We start from the raw sequence: 26,087 nt of genomic DNA, 5'->3' as shown, positions 1-26,087 counted from the left end.
TAGGTAATAAATCAAATTTTATTGGTCACATACACATGGTAAGCAGATGTTATTACGATTGTAGCGAAATGCTAGGGGACTGGAGGTAGGGCACAGGTGGGCTCAGGTAGAGTGTAGTCTTTGGTGGCCACTCCATCCTACTGTCCTTCTGGACCCCTCACTTTCTCCCCCCAAAAAATAGGTTTGCAAAAAAAAAATATATATTTCACCTGAGAAACATGTTCTCTCCAAACCTGCTGGTTACCTCCCTCGTCACCTCCCTCGTCGATGACTGCAATGCCCTCCTTGATGGTCTCCCCCTCAAAAAGCATCCACAGGATGCAGATTGTGCAGAACAGCGCCGCACAGGAACCTGGAGATCTGCCCCCATCACCCCCATTCTAGCCTCCACTGGCTACCCACCCAATTCAAAACCCTCCTGTTACTCTTCAAAAACCCTCAATGCCTCTGGTCACCATTAACTCCGTGAACTCCTCAGCCTCAAACAGTCTTCAGGTTCACTCCGGTCAAATGCTCAAAGACTCCTTGCAGTCCCAAAGAAACGCAGAAAAACACACTTCTTCAAACGGTGTTTCAGTTTATGTCATCTATGTTGTGTTGTCATCTGTGTTGTGTTGTCATCTATGTTGTGTTGTCATCTGTGTTGTGTTGTCATCTATGTTGTGTTGTCATCTGCGTTGTGTTGTCATCTATGTTGTGTTGTCATCTATGTTGTGTTGTCATCTATGTTGTGTTGTCTGTTTCAGTCATCTATGTTGTGTTGTCTGTTTCAGTCATCTATGTTGTGTTGTCTGTTTCAGTCATCTATGTTGTGTTGTCATCTATGTTGTGTTGTCTGTTTCAGTCATCTATGTTGTGTTGTCTGTTTCAGTCATCTATGTTGTGTTGTCATCTATGTTGTGTTGTCATCTATGTTGTGTTGTCCGTCTGTTTCAAGTTGTATGGTTCCGTCCTTGTGGCCTCCTTTACTATTCCGTGTGTCTTGTGTATGATGAGATAGATGTTGTTCTCCTTTGTTTTCATATCTCGCTGTAATACTGGGTTCAACCGTGTTGGATCTTGTCTAGCCATCTTGTTTCAAGAGGACCACAATGGAAATAAGTCCCACACTTTATTGTGTGTTATTCTCCATGATTTAACTCATGTGCATGTATGGCTTTTTCATGTTGTGTGTGTGCTTGTTTTCTTTGTGTTTTTTGTTTTTTTAAATGGTTGAATTAATAAAGTAAAGCATCTTAACGTCTCACCTAATGTTTTTAGTCTTTTCACTAAAGCTTTTTTTCTTTGAATGATTTCTCTGTAAAGAGCTTTGGGATTTACGTCTGGAAATGAAAAGCGCTCTACAAAATGTAATGTGTTATTATAGGAAAGGGTCAAGTGGTAGGGAACTGGGGGTAGGGGATTAGGTGTAGGGGTGAGGGGACTGGGTGTAGGGGTGAGGGGACTGGGTGTAGGGTTGAGGGGACTGTGTGTAGGGGTGAGGGGCTCAGGTGGAGTGTGAGGAACAGGTGAAATGGTAGGGCATTGTGGGTAGGGGTGAGGGGCTCAGGTGGAGTGTGAGGAACAGGTGAAATGGTAGGGCATTGTGGGTAGGGGTGAGGGGCTCAGGTGGAGTGTGAGGAACAGGTGAAATGGTAGGGCATTGTGGGTAGGGGTGAGGGACTCAGGTCTCTAACTATCTTGTTGAGGCTGGAGATCTTCTCATCCAGTAGATAGTTCTTCTTCTCTGCTACTTTCTGTCTCCGCTCGGTCATCTCCAAGGCCTTCAGCAGCTGGGCGTTCTCCACGTACAGGTCCTTGATCAACGAATCAGCTTTACCGTTCTTGTGGTGCTAGAGACAGAACAGAGTGAGAACATCAACCAACCGCATTTATTTTAAAAATCCCTTTTTACAAACACCAACTGTTACTAAGTGTCTAACCTTAATACTGTGTCATCATACATTTACACTGCATCGATTCCATACATGTATTTTATAACAACTTGTCAGAGGGCTCAATAAACAACTCACGTGACATTATCCAAGTCCCAATAATTGCTAGGTAACCTCACTCAGTAAAAACCAATATAGAAAAAGTGATAACAGATCCTGAGATAACATAGTAAAGAGACCACTGACTGAGGGCTTTAACAGGGGCAGCAGTAACAGAAAGCTTGTGGGCCAGTAGCAAAAAGGTTGTGGGCCAGTAGAAGAAAGGTTGTGGGCCAGTAGCAGAAAGGTTGTGGGCCAGTAGCAGAAAGGTTGAGGGCCAGTAGCAGAAAGGTTGAGGGCCAGTAACAGAAAGGTTGTGGGCCAGTAACAGAAAGGTTGTGGGACAGTAGAAGAAAGGTTGTGGGCCAGTAGCAGAAAGGTTGTGGGCCAGTAACAGAAAGGTTGTGGGCCAGTAACAGAAAGGTTATGGGCCAGTAGCAGAAAGGTTGTGGGCCAGTAGAAGAAAGGTTATGGGCCAGTAGAAGAAATGTTGTGGGCCAGTAGAAGAAAGGTTGTGGGCCAGTAACAGAAAGGTTGTGGGCCAGTAGGAGAAAGGTTGTGGGCCAGTAGCAGAAAGGTTGTGGGACAGTAACAGAAAGGTTGTGGGACAGTAGCAGAAAGGTTGAGGGCCAGTAGAAGAAAGGTTGTGGGCCAGTAACAGAAAGGTTGTGGGCCAGTAACAGAAAGGTTGTGGGCCAGTAGCAGAAAGGTTGTGGGCCAGTAACAGAAAGGTTGTGGGCCAGTAACAGAAAGGTTATGGGCCAGTAACAGAAAGGTTGTGGGCCAGTGGCAGAAAGGTTGTGGGCCAGTAGAAGAAAGGTTGTGGGCCAGTAGAAGAAATGTTGTGGGCCAGTAGCAGAAAGGTTGTGGGCCAGTAGCAGAAAGGTTGTGGGCCAGTAGAAGAAAGGTTGTGGGCCAGTAACAGAAAGGTTGAGGGCCAGTAGCAGAAAGGTTGAGGGCCAGTAACAGAAAGGTTGAGGGCCAGTAACAGAAAGGTTGTGGGCCTGTAACAGAAAGGTTGTGGGCCAGTAGCAGAAAGGTTGTGGGCCAGTAGCAGAAAGGTTGTGGGCCAGTAACAGAAAGGTTGTGGGCCAGTAGCAGAAAGGTTGTGGGCCAGTAACAGAAAAGTTGTGGGCCAGTAACAGAAAGGTTGTGGGGCAGTAGCAGAACGGTTGTGGGCCAGTAGCAGAAAGGTTGTGGGCCAGTAGCAGAAAGGTTGTGGTCCAGTAGCAGAAAGGTTGCTGGTTCAGAGCAGACAAGATGAAAAATCTGTTGACGTGCCCTTGAGCAAGGCACCTAACCTTAATTGCGCCTTTAAAAGTTGTTTTGGATAAAAGCCTGCTGAACGACTATAATGTTAATAGTAAATCCTATATTTGGCCTATAGATTAAACTGTACCTGATCTTTCAGTTGAGAGACCTTCTCTTTGAGAAGCAACTTGACGTTATGCAGCGACAGTTCGATTTCCCTCATACGCTCCTCCATCTTCATCATTATCATCATTGACCTCTCATCCTGGTGATGGAGAAGAGGTATACAGATGTTTAACCATCAGTATGTAACATCTGACATGTTTAACCATCTGTATGTATCATCTGGCATGTTTAACCATCTTTATGTACCATATGACATGTTTAACCATCTGCATGTACCATCTGACATGTTTAACCATCGGTAAGTACTATCTCGCATGTTTAACCATCTTTATGTACCATCTGGCATGTTTAATCATATTTATGTACCATCTGGCATGTTTAACCATCGGTAAGTACTATCTCGCATGTTTAACCATCTTTATGTACCATCTGGCATGTTTAACCATCTGTATGTACCATCTGGCATGTTTAACCATCTGTATGTATCATCTGTATGTACTATTTGGCATGTTTAACCATCTTTATGTACCATCTGACATGTTTAACTATCTTTATGCATCATCTGGCATGTTTAACCAGCTGTATGTAGCATCTGGCATATTTAACCATCTGTATGCACCATATGGCATGTTTAGCCATCTGGCATGTTTAACCATCTGTATGTACCATCTGGCATGTTTAACCATCTTTATGCATCATCTGGCATGTTTAACCATCTGCATGTACCATCTGACATGTTTAACCAGCTGTATGTACCATCTGGCATGTTTAACCATCTGTATGTACCATCTGGCATGTTTAACCATCTGTATGTACCATCTTGCATGTTTAACCATCTGTATGTACCATATGGCATGTTTAACCATCTGTATGTACCATCTGGCATGTTTAATCATCTGTATGTACCATCCGGCATGTTTAACCATCGGTATGTACCATCTGGCATGTTTAACCATCTGTATGTACCATCTGGCATGTTTAACCATCTGTATGTACCATCTGGCATGTTTAACCATCTGTATGTACCATCTGGCATGTTTAATCATCTGGCATGTTTAATCATCTGGCATGTTTAACCATCTGTATGTACCATCTGGCATGTTTAACCATCTGTATGTGCCATCTGGCATGTTTAACCATCTGTATGTACCATCTGGCATGTTTAACCATCTGGCATGTTTAACCATCTGGCATGTTTAACCATCTGCATGTACCATCTGGCATGTTTAACCATCTGTATGTACCATCTGGCATGTTTAACCATCTGTATGTACCATCTGGCATGTTTAACCATCTTTATGCATCATCTGGCATGTTTAACCATCTTTATGTACCATCTGGCATGTTAATCATCTTGCATGTTTAACTATCTTTATGTACCATCTGGCATGTTTAACCATCTGTATGTACCATCTGGCATGTTTAACCATCTGTATGTACAATCTGGCATGTTTAATCATCTGGCATGTTTAACCATCTGTATGTACCATCTGGCATGTTTAACCATCTGTATGTGCCATCTGGCATGTTTAACCATCTGTATGTACCATCTGGCATGTTTAACCATCTGCATGTACCATCTGGCATGTTTATCCATCTGGCATGTTTAACCATCTGCATGTACCATCTGGCATGTTTAACCATCTGTATGTACCATCTGGCATGTATAACCATCTGTATGTACCATCTGGCATGTTTAACCATCTGCATGTACCATCTGGCATGTTTAACCATCTGCATGTACCATCTGGCATGTTTAACCATCTGTATGTACCATCTGGCATGTATAACCATCTGTATGCACCATCTGGCATGTTTAACCATCTTTATGCATCATCTGGCATGTTTAACCATCTTTATGTACCATCTGGCATGTTAATCATCTTGCATGTTTGACTATCTGGCATGTTTAACTATATTTATGTACCATCTGGCATGTTAATCATCTTGCATGTTTAACCATCTGTATGTACCACCTGGCATGTTTAACCATCTGTATGTACCATATGGCATGTTTAACCATCTGTATGTACCATATGGCATGTTTAACCATCTGTATGTACCATCTGCATGTACCACCTGGCATGTTTAACCATCTTTATGCACTTTTTGCCTGCGCTATCCACGGTCTCATCAGCCCAGGCAGGGAAGATCAACTTGATCTCCACAATAAAAAGCATCTAGACATCCAATTTATTTTTAGACTAGCATTTAGTTTTCAACAGTGGAAATTTGCATAAACCGTATGGCCTCAGATATTTGCAACATTGAATTAGAATATTGAAACAATCTCCAACAAATGCATCTACTGTTGTTATTCTGGCTGCACTGTTTGACGTGACTGTAAATTAGCCGTCGTTGGCTAGCTAGCGAGCAAGGGATAATAACGTTTCCTTCCAGTATGGCAATGGAATACTTAGAACGACTGGATCGCGTCCGTAGATACAGAACATAAAGACTGAACGACTGGGTCGCGTCCGTAGATACAGAACATAAAGACTGAACGACTGGGTCTCGTCCGTAGATACAGAACATAAAGACTGAACGACTGGGTCGCATCTCTGGCAACGGAACGGAACCAATAAATCAAATCAAATCCAAATGGAATCAAATGTATTTATATAGCCCTTCGTACATCAGCTGATATCAATAGAAGGAATAACCAGCCGGCTTGGGTAGCAACCATAGGTTTGTTTCGGGACTACATCTTGTGGAAGGATGAAATGCTATGAATCAATGTATCAAAATAACATGAATGAAAATGGGTAAATCATTATTTGAATATGTTGGTAACCCGTTGTATAAAAGTAATGCCCTCTAAGCCAGTGTTTGGCGGATATATTGGCACGGTTTGCTGGCTCTGCACTTCCTCTTGGGCCTAACACCCGTGCCGTTTAGTACCTACAAACTACGGCTTCTTGCTCATAGCTGGCTAATAGGTGTAGAAAACGGATTGTTCTTTTATGTGGTAATATATTGTTACAATAGCAAAGATGTTTCAACAGGACAATCAGAGAGGAAACCGTCAGAACATGTGATAGAACGCCAAGGAAGGCAGCCACGGAACACAAAACTCGAAAACTAAATGCTTTATTTCTCTTGAATCTTTCCAGTGAAATACATCGTAGTGCATTTATTGAAAAAGTGACATCACAGCTAAATAAAATGGATAAAAACAAATGAATAAATATTAAATTATATTTTCCAACTTGTTGATCCAGAAACGTTAAAAAAAAATACATTCTACAAAAAGTGAAATACAATACGCGAATTTAAATAAAAATTAACGAAACAGAAGCACAGAGCAATAGAGAATAAAACTGGTTTGACATTATCTAGAAGACCCTGATACCAACTGGATCTTATTATTCTGAGTTCAGTCTGGACTATCAAAGATCCCGAAGAACCATAGTGACAATACTAACATGGTTGCTACATGAATCAAAACACTCTGATAAATATCATGAAAAAATATCTACATTTGTTTTACAATCAAAACTGTTGTTGGTCCTTTCGAGTTCAATATGGTTGGTAATAAACGGTTCCAGTTTACAATAAACCACAGTACTTTCAGATATACCCGTACCTGTAGTGAGAGGTGAGCATGTTCACCAACAAAAGTTTATTCAAATCCTATGTGACAAAGATAAACAAAAATAAAAAATCAGTTGATATTGGCGATGTGGGTTTAAGTGCCAAAAAATATCAATATGAAATACCGCGAAAAATATTTCACATAATACAATTGTTGGAACAAGGAATCTACTGCAATCAGAGCATATTTCATGAACCTTTGTTTGACTCAACAGTTCACCTACTGTTAAGAGTTTAAGAAAGCACTTTGATTTGAGGAAAATAACAAAAGATTAGCCTGTTTTACTCTCATACGCCACCCAGTGGACGCATACACTCATTACACACCCCCTTACACTGAGCTGTATCTAACACCCCATTCAGATCACTGGTCATCACCTATAAGGACGGAAGGCAGAGTAACAAACGAAGTGGGATATGGGGAAATTCAGGGAATTAATGGAGGATTAGGTTGGGCTGGGGTTAGGTGAGGACAGGTTTTGAGAGAGTTAGAAACTACCAGGTTAGGGGAATTAAGGGGAGATGAGTCTTGGAGAATCAGGTTGGGCTGGAGTTAGGTGAGGACAGGTTTGGAGAGAGTTAGAAACTACCAGGTTAGGGGAATTAAGGGGAGATGAGTCTTGGAGAATCAGGTGGGGCTGGAGTTAGGTGAGGAGGACAGATGGAAAGTAAAGAAAACCAGACTAGGGGATGTTTGAAACTGCCAAGCTGCTGTCCGTCAGAGTCCACCGATCCTCCGGTAGCTGTCGGCATGAGCGGCCCTCTGTTCTGGCATTGCAGCACCCTGGAGAGAGAAGGCAGGTACACTTCACCCCCCCATCCAGGCCTCTAGTCCTTTAACCTTCTCAAGGCAGGGCTATGCAATTAACTCTGCTTTAGCTGTGCAATCTGAGCACCAACCCCCACCAGAATAGAAAGTGACCGACATGGTGAATCGAGAGGAAACACAACCAAACCCAGAACGTACACTCCCCACACACTACGGCTGTCCCAGACAACAACAAAAATAATAATAATAATAATAATAATAATAATAATAATCTTGGTCGACGAGGGCCGTCCTGTTCTTACGAACAATCTATTGGTCGAAATTTTAAAAAACTTACACACACCCTGTGTGTTTGAATCTAACCAACTACATATGCAGCGAGCTTGTCTGATATTTCTTTGATCACACAAATGGACTGGAGCCCGATGATCACACTGGTCAAATAAAGAAGAAGAGCGAGTGCCTGTGTGACTGACACGCATCGTCTCGCTCTCCTCTCTACTGCAGAGAAAAGGCACCACAGCACAGTAAGTGTTTATTTTCCTGTCCGTGCTGAAGCTGCCACATCATTACAGCCATTTTGTTTCTTACTTATTACTGACTGAAAAGTCCTGTTACTGAAATCCCTCATTTGTTAAGGAACATTTTTTTGTTTGTTGCCTATTCCCTCAACACTCGCTCTCTCTTCACACAAAACCTGTAAGCATGGCAACGCCTGACCTACAGCCCATCATAACCACGTCAATAAATAACAAAACCCAAATGTCGTAAGACAGAGCAGAATGGATGTGGATGACGTGAAAAAAAAACTAGAAAACGGGCGAACGCTCCGGAGGGGGAAGTCAGATCTGTGGAAGACATTTGACTTAAGTTTATGAAACTACTGGTGATCAAGTAAACAGAGGGTAGAGGAGGAAGTGTTGTGTGAGTATTTGTGTGCCAAACGGTTGCTGTTAGATTACAATATTATCTCTGACCATTTGGACCAGTGTAAACACTAAGAGAACTTGGTTCTATTTGTGACGATTGACGCGCGCTGCAAGTCCCGCCTCTACCATCTCATTGGTTTTTAGGAGCATATACCCACGTGGGTGATTGAACCGAGGTCAACATTCCAACCTGCGTGTCCTCATCGCGTCTGGTGTGGGTGAACAAACAAATCAACATGCGTAGGACGGCGGACACGCGAGCGGTCTGGGCAGGATGTTAGACGGATTGATTCTAGAACAAATTAAAATTGGGATTCTCTCTCCTCAAATTTTTTTTTGACAATTTGGCTAAGGGCTGTTTCCTCGTTTCCGCTGCTGCCTCCTCCTCCTGGTCTCAATCCCAACATGCTGCTGCCTCCTCCTGGTCTCAATCCCAACATGCTGCCTCCTCCTCCTCCTGGTCTCAATCCCAACATGCTGCCTCCTCCTCCTCCTGGTCTCAATCCCAACATGCTGCCTCCTCCTCCTCCTGTTCTCAATCCCAACATGCTGCCTCCTCCTGTTCTCAATCCCAACATGCTGCTGCCTCCTCCTGTTCTCAATCCCAACATGCTGCTGCCTCCTCCTGTTCTCAATCCCAACATGCTGCCTCCTCCTCCTCCTGGTCTCAATCCCAACATGCTGCCTCCTCCTGGTCTCAATCCCAACATGCTGCCTCCTCCTCCTGGTCTCAATCCCAACATGCTGCCTCCTCCTCCTGGTCTCAATCCCAACATGCTGCCTCCTCCTCCTGGTCTCAATCCCAACATGCTGCCGCCTCCTCCTGGTCTCAATCCCAACATGCTGCCTCCTCCTCCTGGTCTCAATCCCAACATGCTGCCTCCTCCTCCTGGTCTCAATCCCAACATGCTGCCGCCTCCTCCTGGTCTCAATCCCAACATGCTGCCGCCTCCTCCTGGTCTCAATCCCAACATGCTGCCGCCTCCTCCTGGTCTCAATCCCAACATGCTGCCTCCTCCTCCTGGTCTCAATCCCAACATGCTGCCTCCTCCTCCTGGTCTCAATCCCAACATGCTGCCTCCTCCTGTTCTCAATCCCAACATGCTGCCTCCTCCTGTTCTCAATCCCAACATGCTGCCTCCTCCTGGTCTCAATCCCAACATTCTGCCTCCTCCTCCTGGTCTCAATCCCAACATGCTCCCTCTTACTCCTGGTCTCAATCCCAACATGCTGCCTCCTCCTCCTGGTCTCAATCCCAACATGCTGCCTCCTCCTCCTGGTCTCAATCCCAACATGCTGCCTCCTCCTCCTGGTCTCAATCCCAACATGCTGCCTCCTCCTCCTGGTCTCAATCCCAACATGCTGCCTCCTCCTCCTGGTCTCAATCCCAACATGCTGCCTCCTCCTGGTCTCAATCCCAACATGCTGCCTCCTCCTCCTCCTGGTCTCAATCCCAACATGCTCCCTCCTCCTCCTGTTCTCAATCCCAACATGCTGCCTCCTGGTCTCAATCCCAACATGCTGCCTCCTCCTGTTCTCAATCCCAACATGCTGCCTCCTCCTGGTCTCAATCCCAACATTCTGCCTCCTCCTCCTGGTCTCAATCCCAACATGCTCCCTCTTCCTCCTGGTCTCAATCCCAACATGCTGCCTCCTCCTCCTGGTCTCAATCCCAACATGCTGCCTCCTCCTCCTGGTCTCAATCCCAACATGCTGCCTCCTCCTCCTGGTCTCAATCCCAACATGCTGCCTCCTCCTCCTGGTCTCAATCCCAACATGCTGCCTCCTCCTCCTGGTCTCAATCCCAACATGCTGCCTCCTCCTCCTGGTCTCAATCCCAACATGCTGCCTCCTCCTGGTCTCATTCCCAACATGCAACAAAGGGAAAGTCGCCAATTTTACGGCGCACTGAATATTATGTTCCAGAAACACGGACAGCGAGAGGGAGAGAGCACATGTGTTATAAAAATAATATTATTTATTAGTGTTGCACCATTATTTTTTTTGACATAATATAACCATATACAATGTCTAAGAGTGATGGACTGTACCATCCCAGGGGCCTTCGTAATGGACTATTCCAGTGGCCTTCGTAATGGACTATTCCAGTGGCCTTCGTAATGGACTATCCCAGTGGCCTTCGTAATGGACTATCCCAGTGGCCTTCGTAATGGACTATCCCAGTGGCCTTCGTAATGGACTATCCCAGTGGCCTTCGTAATGGATTATCCCAGTGGCCTTCGTAATGGACTATCCCAGTGGCCTTCGTAATGGATTATCCCAGTGGCCTTCGTAATGGACTATCCCAGTGGCCTTCGTAATGGACTATCCCAGTGGCCTTCGTAATGGACTATCCCAGTGGCCTTCGTAATGGACTATCCCAGGGGCCTTCGTAATGGACTATTCCAGGGGCCTTCGTAATGGACTATTCCAGGGGCCTTCGTAATGGACTATTCCAGTGGCCTTCGTAATGGACTATTCCAGTGGCCTTCGTAATGGACTATTCCAGTGGCCTTCGTAATGGACTATTCCAGTGGCCTTCGTAATGGACTATTCCAGTGGCCTTCGTAATGGACTATTCCAGTGGCCTTCGTAATGGACTATTCCAGTGGCCTTCGTAATGGACTATTCCAGTGGCCTTCGTAATGGACTATTCCAGTGGCCTTCGTAATGGACTATTCCAGTGGCCTTCGTAATGGACTATTCCAGTGGCCTTCGTAATGGACTATTCCAGTGGCCTTCGTAATGGACTATCCCAGTGGCCTTCGTAATGGATTATCCCAGTGGCCTTCGTAATGGATTATCCCAGTGGCCTTCGTAATGGATTATCCCAGTGGCCTTCGTAATGGATTATCCCAGTGGCCTTCGTAATGGATTATCCCAGTGGCCTTCGTAATGGACTATTCCAGTGGCCTTCGTAATGGATTATTCCAGGGGCCTTCGTAATGGATTATTCCAGGGGCCTTCGTAATGGATTATTCCAGTGGCCTTCGTAATGGACTATTCCAGTGGCCTTCGTAATGGACTATTCCAGTGGCCTTCGTAATGGATTATTCCACAGGTGTTTGGTGCACCATGCTCGACGAAAGAATCTCGGTTGACCAACAGCCTATCGACCAGTCGACTAAATGGGGTCAGCCCCACTACAAAACACACCACAAAACACACACACACACTACAAAACACACACACACGTGAGAAAACATGAAGATGGCAAGGCAGTGGGTGTGGTGATGAAACCAGGACAAAATGTCACAGCTACAGAACCCCCCCCCAAAAAGAGGCATTTCAATTCTCAGTTCTATTTTCAAACATTTATATTCCCCAAAGTGAAAATGGAGGGACATTTTGTAAGGTGTCTGTGGTTCAGGTCCTATAATAATGTAATCAAGGTGGCCAGTTTGTTCCGGGTTGGAGCGAGCGGTCGCATCCGCACTTCGGTCCGCAGGTAGTATAACTTTTCATTACATTTCATTACATTTCATTATAGTACAACGGTTTGATTTGTCTAATCTTAGCAATTTCTTCTTAGCTAGCTACATAGCCGTCATTGTATCAAAGATAATAGCGTAATTATCGTATTTCGTCGTCCTAACGTAGTCTACACTGCTATCTGCCCAGCAGCTAGCTAGCTAGCCAGCTAGCAAACGTCCACCGTCTACCGAATAGCAGCACTGTAGAAACTATTACACTCAACTGAACGACTTGATTAGTGTAGTGTTAGCTAGCTACATAGTTGTCTTTGCTGTCTTCGTATCCAAGATAATTGTGTAGTTTAGAGTGTGTAGTCTTAGAGTGATTATCTTAATTTACCGAGGTTAGCTAGCCAGCTATTTGTCGTCCTTAACGTAGGAGACACTGCTAGCTAGCCAACAGCTAGCCAACGTCTACCGAATAGAACTTCCGCACTCAACAACCCGGTCGCATTCCGCTTCGCTCCACAGGTAGTATCACATTTTCATTTTCATTTCATTACAGTACAACGGTTTGATTTGTTTGATCGTAGCTAGCTACATAGCTAGCTACATAGCCGTCTTTGTATCAAAGATAATTGTGTAGTCTAGAGTGATTTTCTAGGTTAGCTAGCCAGCTATTGTCGTTCTTTTAACGCAACGTAACGTAATCAACACTGCTAGCTAGCCAGCTAGCCCCCGAATAGCAGCACTGTAGAAACTATTACACTCAACGGAACGACTTGATTAGTGTAGTGTCAACAACGCAGCCACTGCCAGCTAGCCTACAAAGTCAACAACGCAGCCACTGCCAGCTAGCCTACTTCAGCAGTACTGTATCATTTGAATCATTTTAGTCAATAAGATTCTTGCTACGTAAGCTTAACTTTCTGAACATTCGAGACGTGTAGTCCACTTGTCATTCCAATCTCCTTTGCATTAGCGTAGCCTCTTCTGTAGCCTGTCAACTATGTGTCTGTCTATCCCTGTTCTCTCCTCTCTGCACAGACCATACAAACGCTCCACACCGCGTGGCCGCGGCCACCTAATCTGGTGGTCCCAGCGCGCACGACCCACGTGGAGTTCCAGGTCTCCGGTAGCCTCTGGAACTGCCGATCTGCGGCCAACAAGGCAGAGTTCATCTCAGCCTATGCCTCCCTCCAGTCCCTCGACTTCTTGGCACTGACGGAAACATGGATCACCACAGACAACACTGCTGCTCCTACTGCTCTCTCTTCGTCTGCCCACGTGTTCTCGCACACCCGAGAGCTTCTGGTCAGCGGGGTGGTGGCACCGGGATCCTCATCTCTCCCAAGTGGTCATTCTCTCTTTCTCCCCTTACCCATCTGTCTATCGCCTCCTTTGAATTCCATGCTGTCACAGTTACCAGCCCTTTCAAGCTTAACATCCTTATCATTTATCGCCCTCCAGGTTCCCTCGGAGAGTTCATCAATGAGCTTGATGCCTTGATAAGCTCCTTTCCTGAGGACGGCTCACCTCTCACAGTTCTGGGCGACTTTAACCTCCCCACGTCTACCTTTGACTCATTCCTCTCTGCCTCCTTCTTTCCACTCCTCTCCTCTTTTGACCTCACCCTCTCACCTTCCCCCTACTCACAAGGCAGGCAATACGCTCGACCTCATCTTTACTAGATGCTGTTCTTCCACTAACCTCATTGCAACTCCCTCCAAGACTCCGACCACTACCTTGTATCCTTTTCCCTCTCGCTCTCATCCAACACTTCCCACACTGCCCCTACTCGGATGGTATCGCGCCGTCCCAACCTTCGCTCTCTCTCCCCGCTACTCTCTCCTCTTCCATCCTATCATCTCTTCCCTCTGCTCAAACCTTCTCCAACCTATCTCCTGATTCTGCCTCCTCAACCCTCCTCTCCTCCCCCTTTCTGCATCCTTTGACTCTCTATGTCCCCTATCCTCCAGGCCGGCTCGGTCCTCCCCTCCCGCTCCGTGGCTCGACGACTCATTGCGAGCTCACAGAACAGGGCTCCGGGCAGCCGAGCGGAAATGGAGGAAAACTTCGCCTCCCTGCGGACCTGGCATCCTTTCACTCCCTCCTCTCTACATTTTCCTCTTCTGTCTCTGCTGCTAAAGCCACTTTCTACCACTCTAAATTCCAAGCATCTGCCTCTAACCCTAGGAAGCTCTTTGCCACCTTCTCCTCCCTCCTGAATCCCCCCCTCCCTCTCTGCAGATGACTTCGTCAACCATTTTGAAAAGAAGGTCGACGACATCCGATCCTCGTTTGCTAAGTCAAACGACACCGCTGGTTCTGCTCACACTGCCCTACCCTGTGCTCTGACCTCTTTCTCCCCTCTCTCTCCAGATGAAATCTTGCGTCTTGTGACGGCCGGCCGCCCAACAACCTGCCCGCTTGACCCTATCCCCTCCTCTCTTCTCCAGACCATTTCCGGAGACCTTCTCCCTTACCTCACCTCGCTCATCAACTCATCCCTGACCGCTGGCTACGTCCCTTCCGTCTTCAAGAGAGCGAGAGTTGCACCCGTTCTGAAAAAACCTACACTCGATCCCTCCGATGTCAACAACTACAGACCAGTATCCCTTCTTTCTTTTCTCTCCAAAACTCTTGAACGTGCCGTCCTTGGCCAGCTCTCCCGCTATCTCTCTCAGAATGACCTTCTTGATCCAAATCAGTCAGGTTTCAAGACTAGTCATTCAACTGAGACTGCTCTTCTCTGTATCACGGAGGCGCTCCGCACTGCTAAAGCTAACTCTCTCTCCTCTGCTCTCATCCTTCTAGACCTATCGGCTGCCTTCGATACTGTGAACCATCAGATCCTCCTCTCCACCCTCTCCGAGTTGGGCATCTCCGGCGCGGCCCACGCTTGGATTGCGTCCTACCTGACAGGTCGCTCCTACCAGGTGGCGTGGCGAGAATCTGTCTCCTCACCACGTGCTCTCACCACTGGTGTCCCCCAGGGCTCTGTTCTAGGCCCTCTCCTATTCTCGCTATACACCAAGTCACTTGGCTCTGTCATAACCTCACATGGTCTCTCCTATCATTGCTATGCAGACGACACACAATTAATCTTCTCCTTTCCCCCTTCTGATGACCAGGTGGCGAATCGCATCTCTGCATGTCTGGCAGACATATCAGTGTGGATGACGGATCACCACCTCAAGCTGAACCTCGGCAAGACGGAGCTGCTCTTCCTCCCGGGGAAGGACTGCCCGTTCCATGATCTCGCCATCACGGTTGACAACTCCATTGTGTCCTCCTCCCAGAGCGCTAAGAACCTTGGCGTGATCCTGGACAACACCCTGTCGTTCTCAAATAACATCAAGGCGGTGGCCCGTTCCTGTAGGTTCATGCTCTACAACATCCGCAGAGTACGACCCTGCCTCACACAGGAAGCGGCGCAGGTCCTAATCCAGGCACCATTAAACCCCTACAACTCATCCAGAATGCTGCAGCCCATCTGGTGTTCAACCTTCCCAAGTTCTCTCACGTCACCCCGCTCCTCCGCTCTCTCCACTGGCTTCCTGTTGAAGCTCGCATCCGCTACAAGACCATGGTGCTTGCCTACGGAGCTGTGAGGGGAACGGCACCTCAGTACCTCCAGGCTCTGATCAGGCCCTACACCCAAACAAGGGCACTGCGTTCATCCACCTCTGGCCTGCTCGCCTCCCTACCACTGAGGAAGTACAGTTCCCGCTCAGCCCAGTCAAAACTGTTCGCTGCTCTGGCCCCCCAATGGTGGAACAAACTCCCTCACGACGCCAGGACAGCGGAGTCAATCACCACCTTCCGGAGACACCTGAAACCCCACCTCTTTAAGGAATACCTAGGATAGGATAAAGTAATCCTTCTCACCCCCCTTAAAAGATTTAGATGCACTATTGTAAAGTGGCTGTTCCACTGGATGTCATAAGGTGAATGCACCAATTTGTAAGTCGCTCTGGATAAGAGCGTCTGCTAAATGACTTAAATGTAATGTAAATGTGTTTGTGGTTCAGGTCCTATAATAATGTAATCAAGGTGTCTGTGGTTCAGGTCCCATCAGAGTGTAATCAAGGCAGATCAGAAGAGTCAGGTATTCCCATAATCAACAGGATCTGATGAAGAGTCAGGTATTCCCATAATCAACAGGATATGATGAAGAGCTGTAGACTGGACAGTGTATAAAGTGTGACAGTAGCAGTGAATAGCCGTTGAACACCGTGAGGGTGAAGATACTGTATACTAAGTGCTAGATTGTAGATCACCAGATATGTCAGCTGCATTGATTGATTCAAAGAACTAGAAGAAGATCTGAGGATAGATTTCCAGTTAGAGGTGTGATTAGCCTGCTACAGGAGGTGTGATTAGCCTGCTACAGGAGGTGTGATTAGCCTGCTACACGAGGTGATTAGCCTGCTACACGAGGTGATTAGCCTGCTACACGAGGTGATTAGCCTGCTACACGAGGTGATTAGCCTGCTACACGAGGTGATTAGCCTGCTACACGAGGTGATTAGCCTGCTACAGGAGGTGATTAGCCTGCTACAGGAGGTGATTAGCCTGCTACAGGAGGTGATTAGCCTGCTACAGGAGGTGATTAGCCTGCTACAGGAGGTGATTAGCCTGCTACAGGAGGTGATTAGCCTGCTACAGGAGGTGATTAGCCTGCTACAGGAGGTGATTAGCCTGCTACAGGAGGGGATTAGCCTGCTACAGAAGGTGATTAGCCTGCTACAGGAGGTGATTAGCCTGCTACAGGAGGTGATTAGCCTGCTACAGGAGGTGATTCGCCTGCTACAGAAGGGGATTAGCCTGCTACAGGAGGGGATTAGCCTGCTACAGAAGGGGATTAGCCTGCTACAGAAGGGGATTAGCCTGCTACAGAAGGGGATTAGCCTGCTACAGAAGGGGATTAGCCTGCTACAGGAGGGGATTAGCCTGCTACAGAAGGGGATTAGCCTGCTACAGGAGGTGATTAGCCTGCTACAGGAGGGGATTAGCCTGCTACAGGAGGGGATTAGCCTGCTACAGGAGGGGATTAGCCTGCTACAGGAGGGGATTAGCCTGCTACAGGAGGGGATTAGCCTGCTACAGGAGGGGATTAGCCGGCTACAGGAGGTGATTAGCCTGCTACAGGAGGTGATTAGCCTGCTACAGGAGGGGATTAGCCTGCTACAGGAGGGGATTAGCCTGCTACAGGAGGTGATTAGCCTGCTACAGGAGGTGATTAGTGATGGGAAGCCCTGATCTCTCCTACCTGTATGTTCTCTGGGTTGTGGTCGTTCTCGCAGTGTTGTCCTCTCCACTCACCAGGCATCCTGCGAGGGGAGGGGGGCAGCAGACCACCCAGCTGGGCCTAGAGAGACAAGGATGATTGTTAGGAGAAGAAGAGAATGAGGAGTCAGGAGAGAGAGGAGCGACAGGACAGATACAGTCAAGGAAAAGAGATGGAGGATTTGATAGGATCTCATTAGCGGCAACTAGTCTTATTTGGGTCCGACACAACGAAAAAGACAGACAAGACTTGACAATTTACATACAGTGGTTAAAAAAGTATTTAGTCAGCCACCAGTTGTGCAAGTTCTCCCACTTAAAAAGATGAGAGAGGCCTGTAATGTTCATCATAGGTACACTTCAACTACGACAGACAAAATGAGAAAAAAAATCCAGAAAATCACATTGTAGGATTTGTAATGAATTTATTTCCAAATTATGGTGGAAAATAAGTATTTGGTCACCTACAAACAAGCAAGATTTCTGGCTCTCACAGACCTGTAAACTTCTTCTTTAAGAGGCTCCTCTGTCCTCCACTCGTTTTTTATTTCACCTTTATTTAATCAGGTAGGCTAGTTGAGAACAAGTTCTCATTTACAACTGCGACCTGGCCAAGATACATGTAATCTACAGTACCCCCCCCCCCCCCACACACCTCCCCGTCGTTACCTGTATTAATGGCACCTGTTTGAACTTGTTATCAGTATAAACGACACCTGTCCACAACCTCAAACAGTCACCGTTCTTGTACCTTTCTCATGGTCTGGGAGTCCTTTAGGGTGCTTTTGACAAACTCCAAGCATATCATCGGATACCTTTTATTGAGGAGTGTCTTCGGTCTGGCCACTCTACCATAAAGGCCTGATTTGTGGAGTGCTGCAGAGATGGTTGTCCTTCTAGAAGGTTCTCCCATCTCCACAGAGGAACTCTAGAGCTCTGTCAGAGTGACCATCGGGTTGTTGGTCACCTCTCTGACCAAAGTCCTTCTCCCCCGATTGCTCAGTTGGCCAGGCGGCCAGCTCTAGGAAGAGTCTTGGTGGTTCCAAACTTCTTCCATTTAAGAATGATGGAGGCCACTGTGTCCTTTGGGAACCTTCAATGATGCATAATGTTTCTGGTGCCCTTCCTCAGAGCTCTACGGACAATTCCATCTTCCTCATGGCATTGTTTTTGCTCTGACATGTACGGTCAAACTGTGGGACCTTATATAGACCTCATCCTTTCCAAATCATGTCCAATCAAATTAATTTACCACAGGTTGACTCCAATCAAGTTGTAGAAACATCAAGGATGACCAATGGAAACAGGATGCACCGGGGCTCAATTTCCAGTCTCATAGCAAAGGGTCAGAATACTTATGTAAATAAGGTATTTGTTTTATAAATATGCAACATTTTCTAAAAACCTGTTTTTACTTTGTCATTATGGGGTATTGTGTGTACATTTTTGGAATAAGGCTGTAACATAAAATGTGGAAAAGGGGAAGGGGTCTGAATATTTTCCGACTATATTTATTATTGAATTCCTGAACCTTATTTCTAAGGCTACATATATTAATTTGGGCTATTTTTTTTAGACTTTTCCTGGGTAGCTTATCAGAAACAATATGGAAAAGAGCAAACAAGGCAATAGAAAAAACATACATTAAACAGTTGGTGTGTGTGTGTGTGTGTGTGTGTGTGTGTGTGTGTGTGTGCGGGATTGAAGCCATAGGCTTGGTTCTCTCGTTCCTTCCAGGCTTCTGGGAGGTCTGGTGGACAATAAGTGTCATAGAGGGTGTTAGCAATGTCTCCACGCGCTCTGGCAGCTTTCATGTCTGGGATCAGTTCTTTCCTCTTCTGGCGCACAGCTTCAGGATAGTCCTCGTTGAGGAAGATGTACGTTCCTCTCAAGTTGTCGTCTCTTTCCAGAACAGCTACCTTGTCCTTGAACCTCAGGAACTTGACCACTATCGGCCTGGGCCTGTCACCTGGGCCTGTCACCTGGGCCTGCCACCTGGGCCTGCCACCTGGGCCTGTGGTGGGTTTTCCAGTCCGGTCAGGCCACCTCAATCTTCCTGTGGTCCACCTTCAGTGTCTCCGAGATCATTTCCCTCACTTTGTTCTCAGACTCTGTCCAGGTCTCATGTGGAGATTCTGCAATTCTGTCCACAACCATGTCGTTCTGCCTTGGTTGTCCCTGGAGATAATCTGATTTCTCCATCATTGTTATCATTGATTCACATACAGAACCAATGTCCTCTCTCAAGGACCTGATGTCCTCTCTCAAGGTCCTGATGTCCTCTCTCAAGGTCCTGATGTCCTCTCTCAAGGTCCTGATGTCCTCTCTCAAGGACCTGATGTCCTCTCTCAAGGACCTGATGTCCTCTCTCAAGGACCTGATGTCCTCTCTCAAGGACCTGATGTCCTCTCTCAAGGACCTGATGTCCTCTCTCAAGGACCTGATGTCCTCTCTCAAGACCTGATGTCCTCTCTCAAGGACCTGATGTCCTCTCTCAAGGACCTGATGTCCTCTCTCAAGGTCCCGATGTCCTCTCTCAATGACCCGATGTCCTCTCTCAATGACCCGATGTCCTCTCTCTCTCTCAATGACCCGATGTCCTCTCTCTCTCTCAATGACCCGATGTCCTCTCTCTCTCTCAATGACCCGATGTCCTCTCTCTCTCAATGACCCGATGTCCTCTCTCTCTCAATGACCCGATGTCCTCTCTCTCTCAATGACCCGATGTCCTCTCTCTCTCAATGACCCGATGTCCTCTCTCTCTCAATGACCCGATGTCCTCTCTCTCTCTCAATGACCCGATGTCCTCTCTCTCTCAATGACCCGATGTCCTCTCTCTCTCTCAATGACCCGATGTCCTCTCTCTCTCTCAATGACCCGATGTCCTCTCTCTCTCTCAATGACCCGATGTCCTCTCTCTCTCTCTCAATGACCCGATGTCCTCTCTCTCTCTCTCAATGACCCGATGTCCTCTCTCTCTCTCAATGACCCGATGTCCTCTCTCTCTCTCAATGACCCGATGTCCTCTCTCTCTCTCTCAATGACCCGATGTCCTCTCTCTCTCTCAATGACTTGATGTCCTCTCTCTCTCTCTCAATGACTTGATGTCCTCTCTCTCTCTCTCAATGACCCGATGTCCTCTCTCTCTCTCTCTCTCTCTCAATGACCCGATGTCCTCTCTCTCTCCCGATCTCTCTCTCTCAATGACCCGAATGACCCGATGTCCTCTCTCTCTCTCAATGACCCGATGATGTCTCTCTCTCTCTCTCAATGACCCGATGTCCTCTCTCTCTCTCAATGACCCGATGTCCTCTCTCTCTCTCAATGACCCGATGTCCTCTCTCTCTCTCTCAATGACCCGATGTCCTCTCTCTCTCTCAATGACCCGATGTCCTCTCTCTCTCAATGACCCGATGTCCTCTCTCTCTCTCAATGACCCGATGTCCTCTCTCTCTCAATGACCCGATGTCCTCTCTCTCTCAATGACCCGATGTCCTCTCTCTCTCAATGACCCGATGTCCTCTCTCTCTCTCAATGACCCGATGTCCTCTCTCTCTCAATGACCCGATGTCCTCTCTCTCTCTCAATGACCCGATGTCCTCTCTCTCAATGACCCGACCCGATGTCCTCTCTCTCTCAATGACCCGATGTCCTCTCTCTCTCTCAATGACCCGATGTCCTCTCTCTCTCTCTCTCAATGACCCGATGTCCTCTCTCTCTCTCTCTCTCTCTCAATGACCCGATGTCCTCTCTCTCTCTCAATGACCCGATGTCCTCTCTCTCTCAATGACTTGATGTCCTCTCTCTCTCTCTCAATGACTTGATGTCCTCTCTCTCTCTCTCAATGACTTGATGTCCTCTCTCTCTCTCTCTCTCTCTCAATGACCCGATGTCCTCTCTCTCTCTCTCAATGACCCGATGTCCTCTCTCTCTCTCTCAATGACCCGATGTCCTCTCTCTCTCTCAATGACCCGATGTCCTCTCTCTCTCTCAATGACTGTCTCTCTCCCGATGTCCTCTCTCTCTCAATGACCCGATGTCCTCTCTCTCTCTCAATGACCCGATGTCCTCTCTCTCTCTCAATGACCCGATGTCCTCTCTCTCTCTCAATGACCCGATGTCCTCTCTCTCTCTCAATGACCCGATGTCCTCTCTCTCTCTCAATGACCCGATGTCTCTCTCTCTCTCAATGATGTCCTCTCTCTCTCTCAATGACAATGACCCGATGTCCTCTCTCTCTCAATGACCCGATGTCCTCTCTCTCTCTCTCTCTCTCTCAATGACCCGATGTCCTCTCTCTCTCTCAATGACCCGATGTCCTCTCTCTCTCTCTCAATGACCCGATGTCCTCTCTCTCTCAATGACCCGATGTCCTCTCTCTCTCTCTCTCAATGACCCGATGTCCTCTCTCTCTCTCTCTCTCAATGACCCGATGTCCTCTCTCTCTCTCTCTCAATGACCCGATGTCCTCTCTCTCTCTCTGACCCGATGTCCTCTCTCTCTCTCAATGACCCGATGTCCTCTCTCTCTCTCAATGACCCGATGTCCTCTCTCTCTCTCAATGACCCGATGTCCTCTCTCAATGACCCGATGTCCTCTCTCTCTCTGACTGTCTCTCTCAATGACCCGATGTCCTCTCTCTCTCTCTCAATGACCCGATGTCCTCTCTCTCTCTGACCCGATGTCTCTCTCTCAATGACCCGATGTCCTCTCTCTCTCAATGACCCGATGTCCTCTCTCTCTCTCAATGACCTCTCTCTCTCTCTCAATGACAATGACCCGATGTCCTCTCTCTCTCTCTCTCTCAATGACCCGACCCTCTCTCTCTCTCAATGTGTCCTCTCTCTCTCTCTCAATGACCCGATGTCCTCTCTCTCTCTCTCTCTCTCTCTCTCAATGACCCGATGTCCTCTCTCTCTCTCTCAATGACCCATGTCCTCTCTCTCTCTCCTCTCAATGACCCGATGTCCTCTCTCTCTCTCTCAATGACCCGATGTCTCTCTCTCTCTCAATGACCCGATGTCCTCTCACTCTCAATGACCTGATGTCCTCTCTCTCAATGACCCGATGTCCTCTCTCTCTCTCAATGACCCGTGTCTCTCTCTCTCTCAATGACCCGATGTCCTCTCTCTCTCAATGACCCGATGTCCTCTCTCTCTCTCAATGACCCGATGTCCTCTCTCTCTGTCTCTCTCTCTCAATGACCCGATGTCCTCTCTCTCTCTCAATGAATGACCCGATGTCCTCTCTCTCTCTCTCAATGACCCGATGTCCTCTCTCTCTCTCAATGACCCGATGTCCTCTCTCTCTGACCCGATGTCTCTCTCTCTCAATGACCCGATGTCCTCTCTCTCTCTCTCAATGACCCGATGTCCTCTCTCTCTCTCAATGACCCGATGTCCTCTCTCTCTCTCAATGACCCGATGTCCTCTCTCTCTGACCCGATGTCCTCTCTCTCTCTCTCTCAATGACTCTCAATGACCCGATGTCCTCTCTCTCTCTCAATGACCCGATGTCCTCTCTCTCTCTCAATGACCCGATGTCCTCTCTCTCTCAATGACCCGATGTCCTCTCTCTCTCTCTCAATGACCCGATGTCCTCTCTCTCTCTCAATGACCCGATGTCCTCTCTCTCTCTCAATGACCCGATGTCCTCTCTCTCTCTCAATGACCCGATGTCCTCTCTCTCTCTCTCAATGACCCGATGTCCTCTCTCTCTCTCTCAATGACCCGATGTCCTCTGACTCTCTCTCTCTCAATGACCCGATGTCCTCTCTCTCCGATGTCAATGACCCGATGTCCTCTCTCTCTCTCTCTCAATGACCCGATGTCCTCTCTCTCTCAATCCCGATGTCCTCTGACCCGATGTCCTCTCTCTCTCTCAATGACCCGATGTCCTCTCTCTCTCAATGACCCGATGTCCTCTCTCTCTCTCTCAATGACCCGATGTCCTCTCTCTCTCTCAATGACCCGATGTCCTCTCTCTCTCTCAATGACCCGATGTCCTCTCTCTCTGACCCGATGTCCTCTCTCTCTCTCTCTCTCTCAATGACTGATCCTCTCTCTCTCTCTCAATGACCTGATGTCCCTCTCTCTCTCAATGACCTGATGTCCTCTCTCTCTCAATGACCTGATGTCCCTCTCTCTCTCAATGACCCGATGACCTGATGTCCTCTCTCTCTCTCAATGACCTGATGCCCTCTCTCTCTCAATGACCTCTCTCCAAGGACGATGTCCTCTCTCTCAATGACCCGATGTCCTCTCTCTCTCATGACCTGATGTCCTCTCTCTCTCAATGACCTGATGCCCTCTCTCTCTCAATGACCTGATGCCTCTCTCTCTCAATGACCTGAATGACCCGATGTCCTCTCTCTCTCTCATGTCCTCTCTCTCATGACCCGTCCTCTCTCTCTCATGACCCGATGTCCTCTCTCTCTCAATGACCCGATGTCCTCTCTCTCTCAATGACCCGATGTCCTCTCTCTCTCAATGACCCGAAATGACCCGATGTCCTCTCTCTCTCAATGACCCGATGTCCTCTCTCTCTCAATGACCCGATGTCCCTCTCTCTCTCTCAATGACCTCTCTCTCTCTCTCTCAATGATGTCCCTCTCTCTCTCAAATGACCCGATGTCCTCTCTCTCTCTCAATGACCCGATGTCCTCTCTCTCTCAATGACCCGATGTCCTCTCTCTCTCTCAATGACCCGATGTCCTCTCTCTCTCAATCAATGACCCGATGTCCTCTCTCTCTCAATGACCCGATGTCCTCTCTCTCTCTCAATGACCAATGACGATGTCCTCTCTCTCTCTCAATGACCCGACCCGATGTCCTCTCTCTCTCTCAATGACCCGATGTCCTCTCTCTCTCAATGACCCGATGTCCTCTCTCTCTCAATGACCCGATGTCCTCTCTCTCTCAATGACCCGATGTCCTCTCTCTCTCTCAATGACCCGATGTCCTCTCTCTCTCAATGACCCGATGTCCTCTCACTCTCAATGACCCGATGTCCTCTCTCTCTGTCCAATGACCTGATGTCCTCTCTCTCTCTCAATGACCCGATCAATGACCCGATGTCCTCTCTCTCTCTCAATGACCTGATGTCCTCTCTCTCTCAATGACCTGATGTCCTCTCTCTCTCTCAATGACCCGATGTCCTCTCTCTCTCAATGACAATGACCCCGATGTCCTCTCTCTCTCTCAATGACCCGATGTCCTCTCTCTCTCTCTCAATGACCCGATGTCCTCTCTCTCTCAATGACTTGATGTCTCTCTCTCAATGACCCGATGTCCTCTCTCTCTCTCTCTCAATGACCCGATGGCCTCTCTCTCTCTCAATGACCTGATGTCCTCTCTCTCAATGACCTGATGTCCTCTCTCTCAATGACTCTCTCAATGACTTGATGTCCTCTCTCTCAATGACCTGATGTCCTCTCTCTCTCTCTCAATGACCTGATGTCCTGTCTCAATGACCCGATGTCCTGTCTCTCTCTCTCAATGACCCGATGTCCTCTCTCTCTCTCAATGACCCGATGTCCTCTCTCTCTCAATGATGTCCTCTCACTCTCAATGACCCGATGTCCTCTCTCTCTCTCAATGACCCGATGTCCTCTCTCTCTCAATGACCCGATGTCCTCTCTCTCTCAATGACCCGATGTCCTCTCTCTCTCAATGACTGTCTCAATGACCCGATGTCCTCTCTCTCTCTCAATGACCCGATGTCCTCTCTCTCAATGACCCGATGTCCTCTCTCTCTCTCAATGACCCGATGTCCTCTCTCTCTCTCAATGACCCGATGTCCTCTCTCTCTCAATGACCCGATGTCCTCTCTCTCTCAATGACCCGATGTCCTCTCTCTCTCTCAATGACCAATGACGATGTCCTCTCTCTCTCAATGACCCGATGTCCTCTCTCTCTCAATGACCCGATGTCCTCTCTCAATGACCCGATGTCCTCTCTCAATGACCCGATGTCCTCTCTCTCTCAATGACCCGATGTCCTCTCTCTCTCTCAATGACCCGATGTCCTCTCTCTCTCTGACTTGATGTCCTCTCTCTCTCTCAATGACCCGATGTCCTCTCTCTCTCAATGACCTGATGTCCTCTCTCTCTCAATGACCTGATGTCCTCTCTCTCTCTCAATGACCCGATGTCCTCTCTCTCTCAATGACCCGATGTCCTCTCTCTCTCAATGACCCGATGTCCTCTCTCTCTCTCTCAATGACCCGATGTCCTGTGTCCTCTCTCTCTCAATGACCCGATGTCCTCTCTCTCTCAATGACCCGATGTCCTCTCTCTCTCAATGACCTGATGTCCTCTCTCTCTCAATGACCTGATGTCCTCTCTCTCTCAATGACCTGATGTCCTCTCTCTCAATGATGTCCTCGACCTGATGTCCTCTCTCTCTCTCAATGACCTGATGTCCTCTCTCTCTCAAATGACCTGATGTCCTCTCTCTCTCTCAATGACCTGATGTCCTCTCTCTCTCTCAATGACCCGATGTCCTCTCTCTCTCTCTCAATGACTTGATGTCCTCTCTCTCTCTCTCAATGACCCGATGTCTCTCTCTCAATGACCCGATGTCCTCTCTCTCTCTCTGACTGTCTCAATGACCCGATGTCCTCTCTCTCTCTCAATGACCCGATGTCCTCTCTCTCTCTCTGTCAATGACCTCGATGTCCTCTCTCTCTCTCTCTCCCGAAATGACCCGATGTCCTCTCTCTCTCTCAATGACCCGATGTC

The 26,087-nt window shown here is 47.6% G+C and overlaps 1 protein-coding gene across 1 annotated transcript in view; it reads right to left on the bottom strand.

Annotated features, from left to right (window-relative positions):
* Positions 1–26,087, bottom strand: part of LOC115138853 (ninein-like) — a 100,040-nt gene continuing 73,953 nt past the window's right edge. The window contains 3 exon segments of the mRNA XM_065025907.1: positions 1–1,832; positions 3,373–3,489; positions 17,331–17,429. Of these exon segments, the coding sequence (XP_064881979.1) occupies positions 1,605–1,832; positions 3,373–3,489; positions 17,331–17,429 (444 nt within the window). The 3' untranslated portion in view covers positions 1–1,604.

Source organism: Oncorhynchus nerka, linkage group LG12 (genome assembly GCF_034236695.1).
Source record: "Oncorhynchus nerka isolate Pitt River linkage group LG12, Oner_Uvic_2.0, whole genome shotgun sequence".
NCBI classification, from domain to species: Eukaryota; Metazoa; Chordata; class Actinopteri; order Salmoniformes; family Salmonidae; genus Oncorhynchus; species Oncorhynchus nerka.
This window is presented reverse-complemented; position numbering and strand designations above follow the sequence as displayed.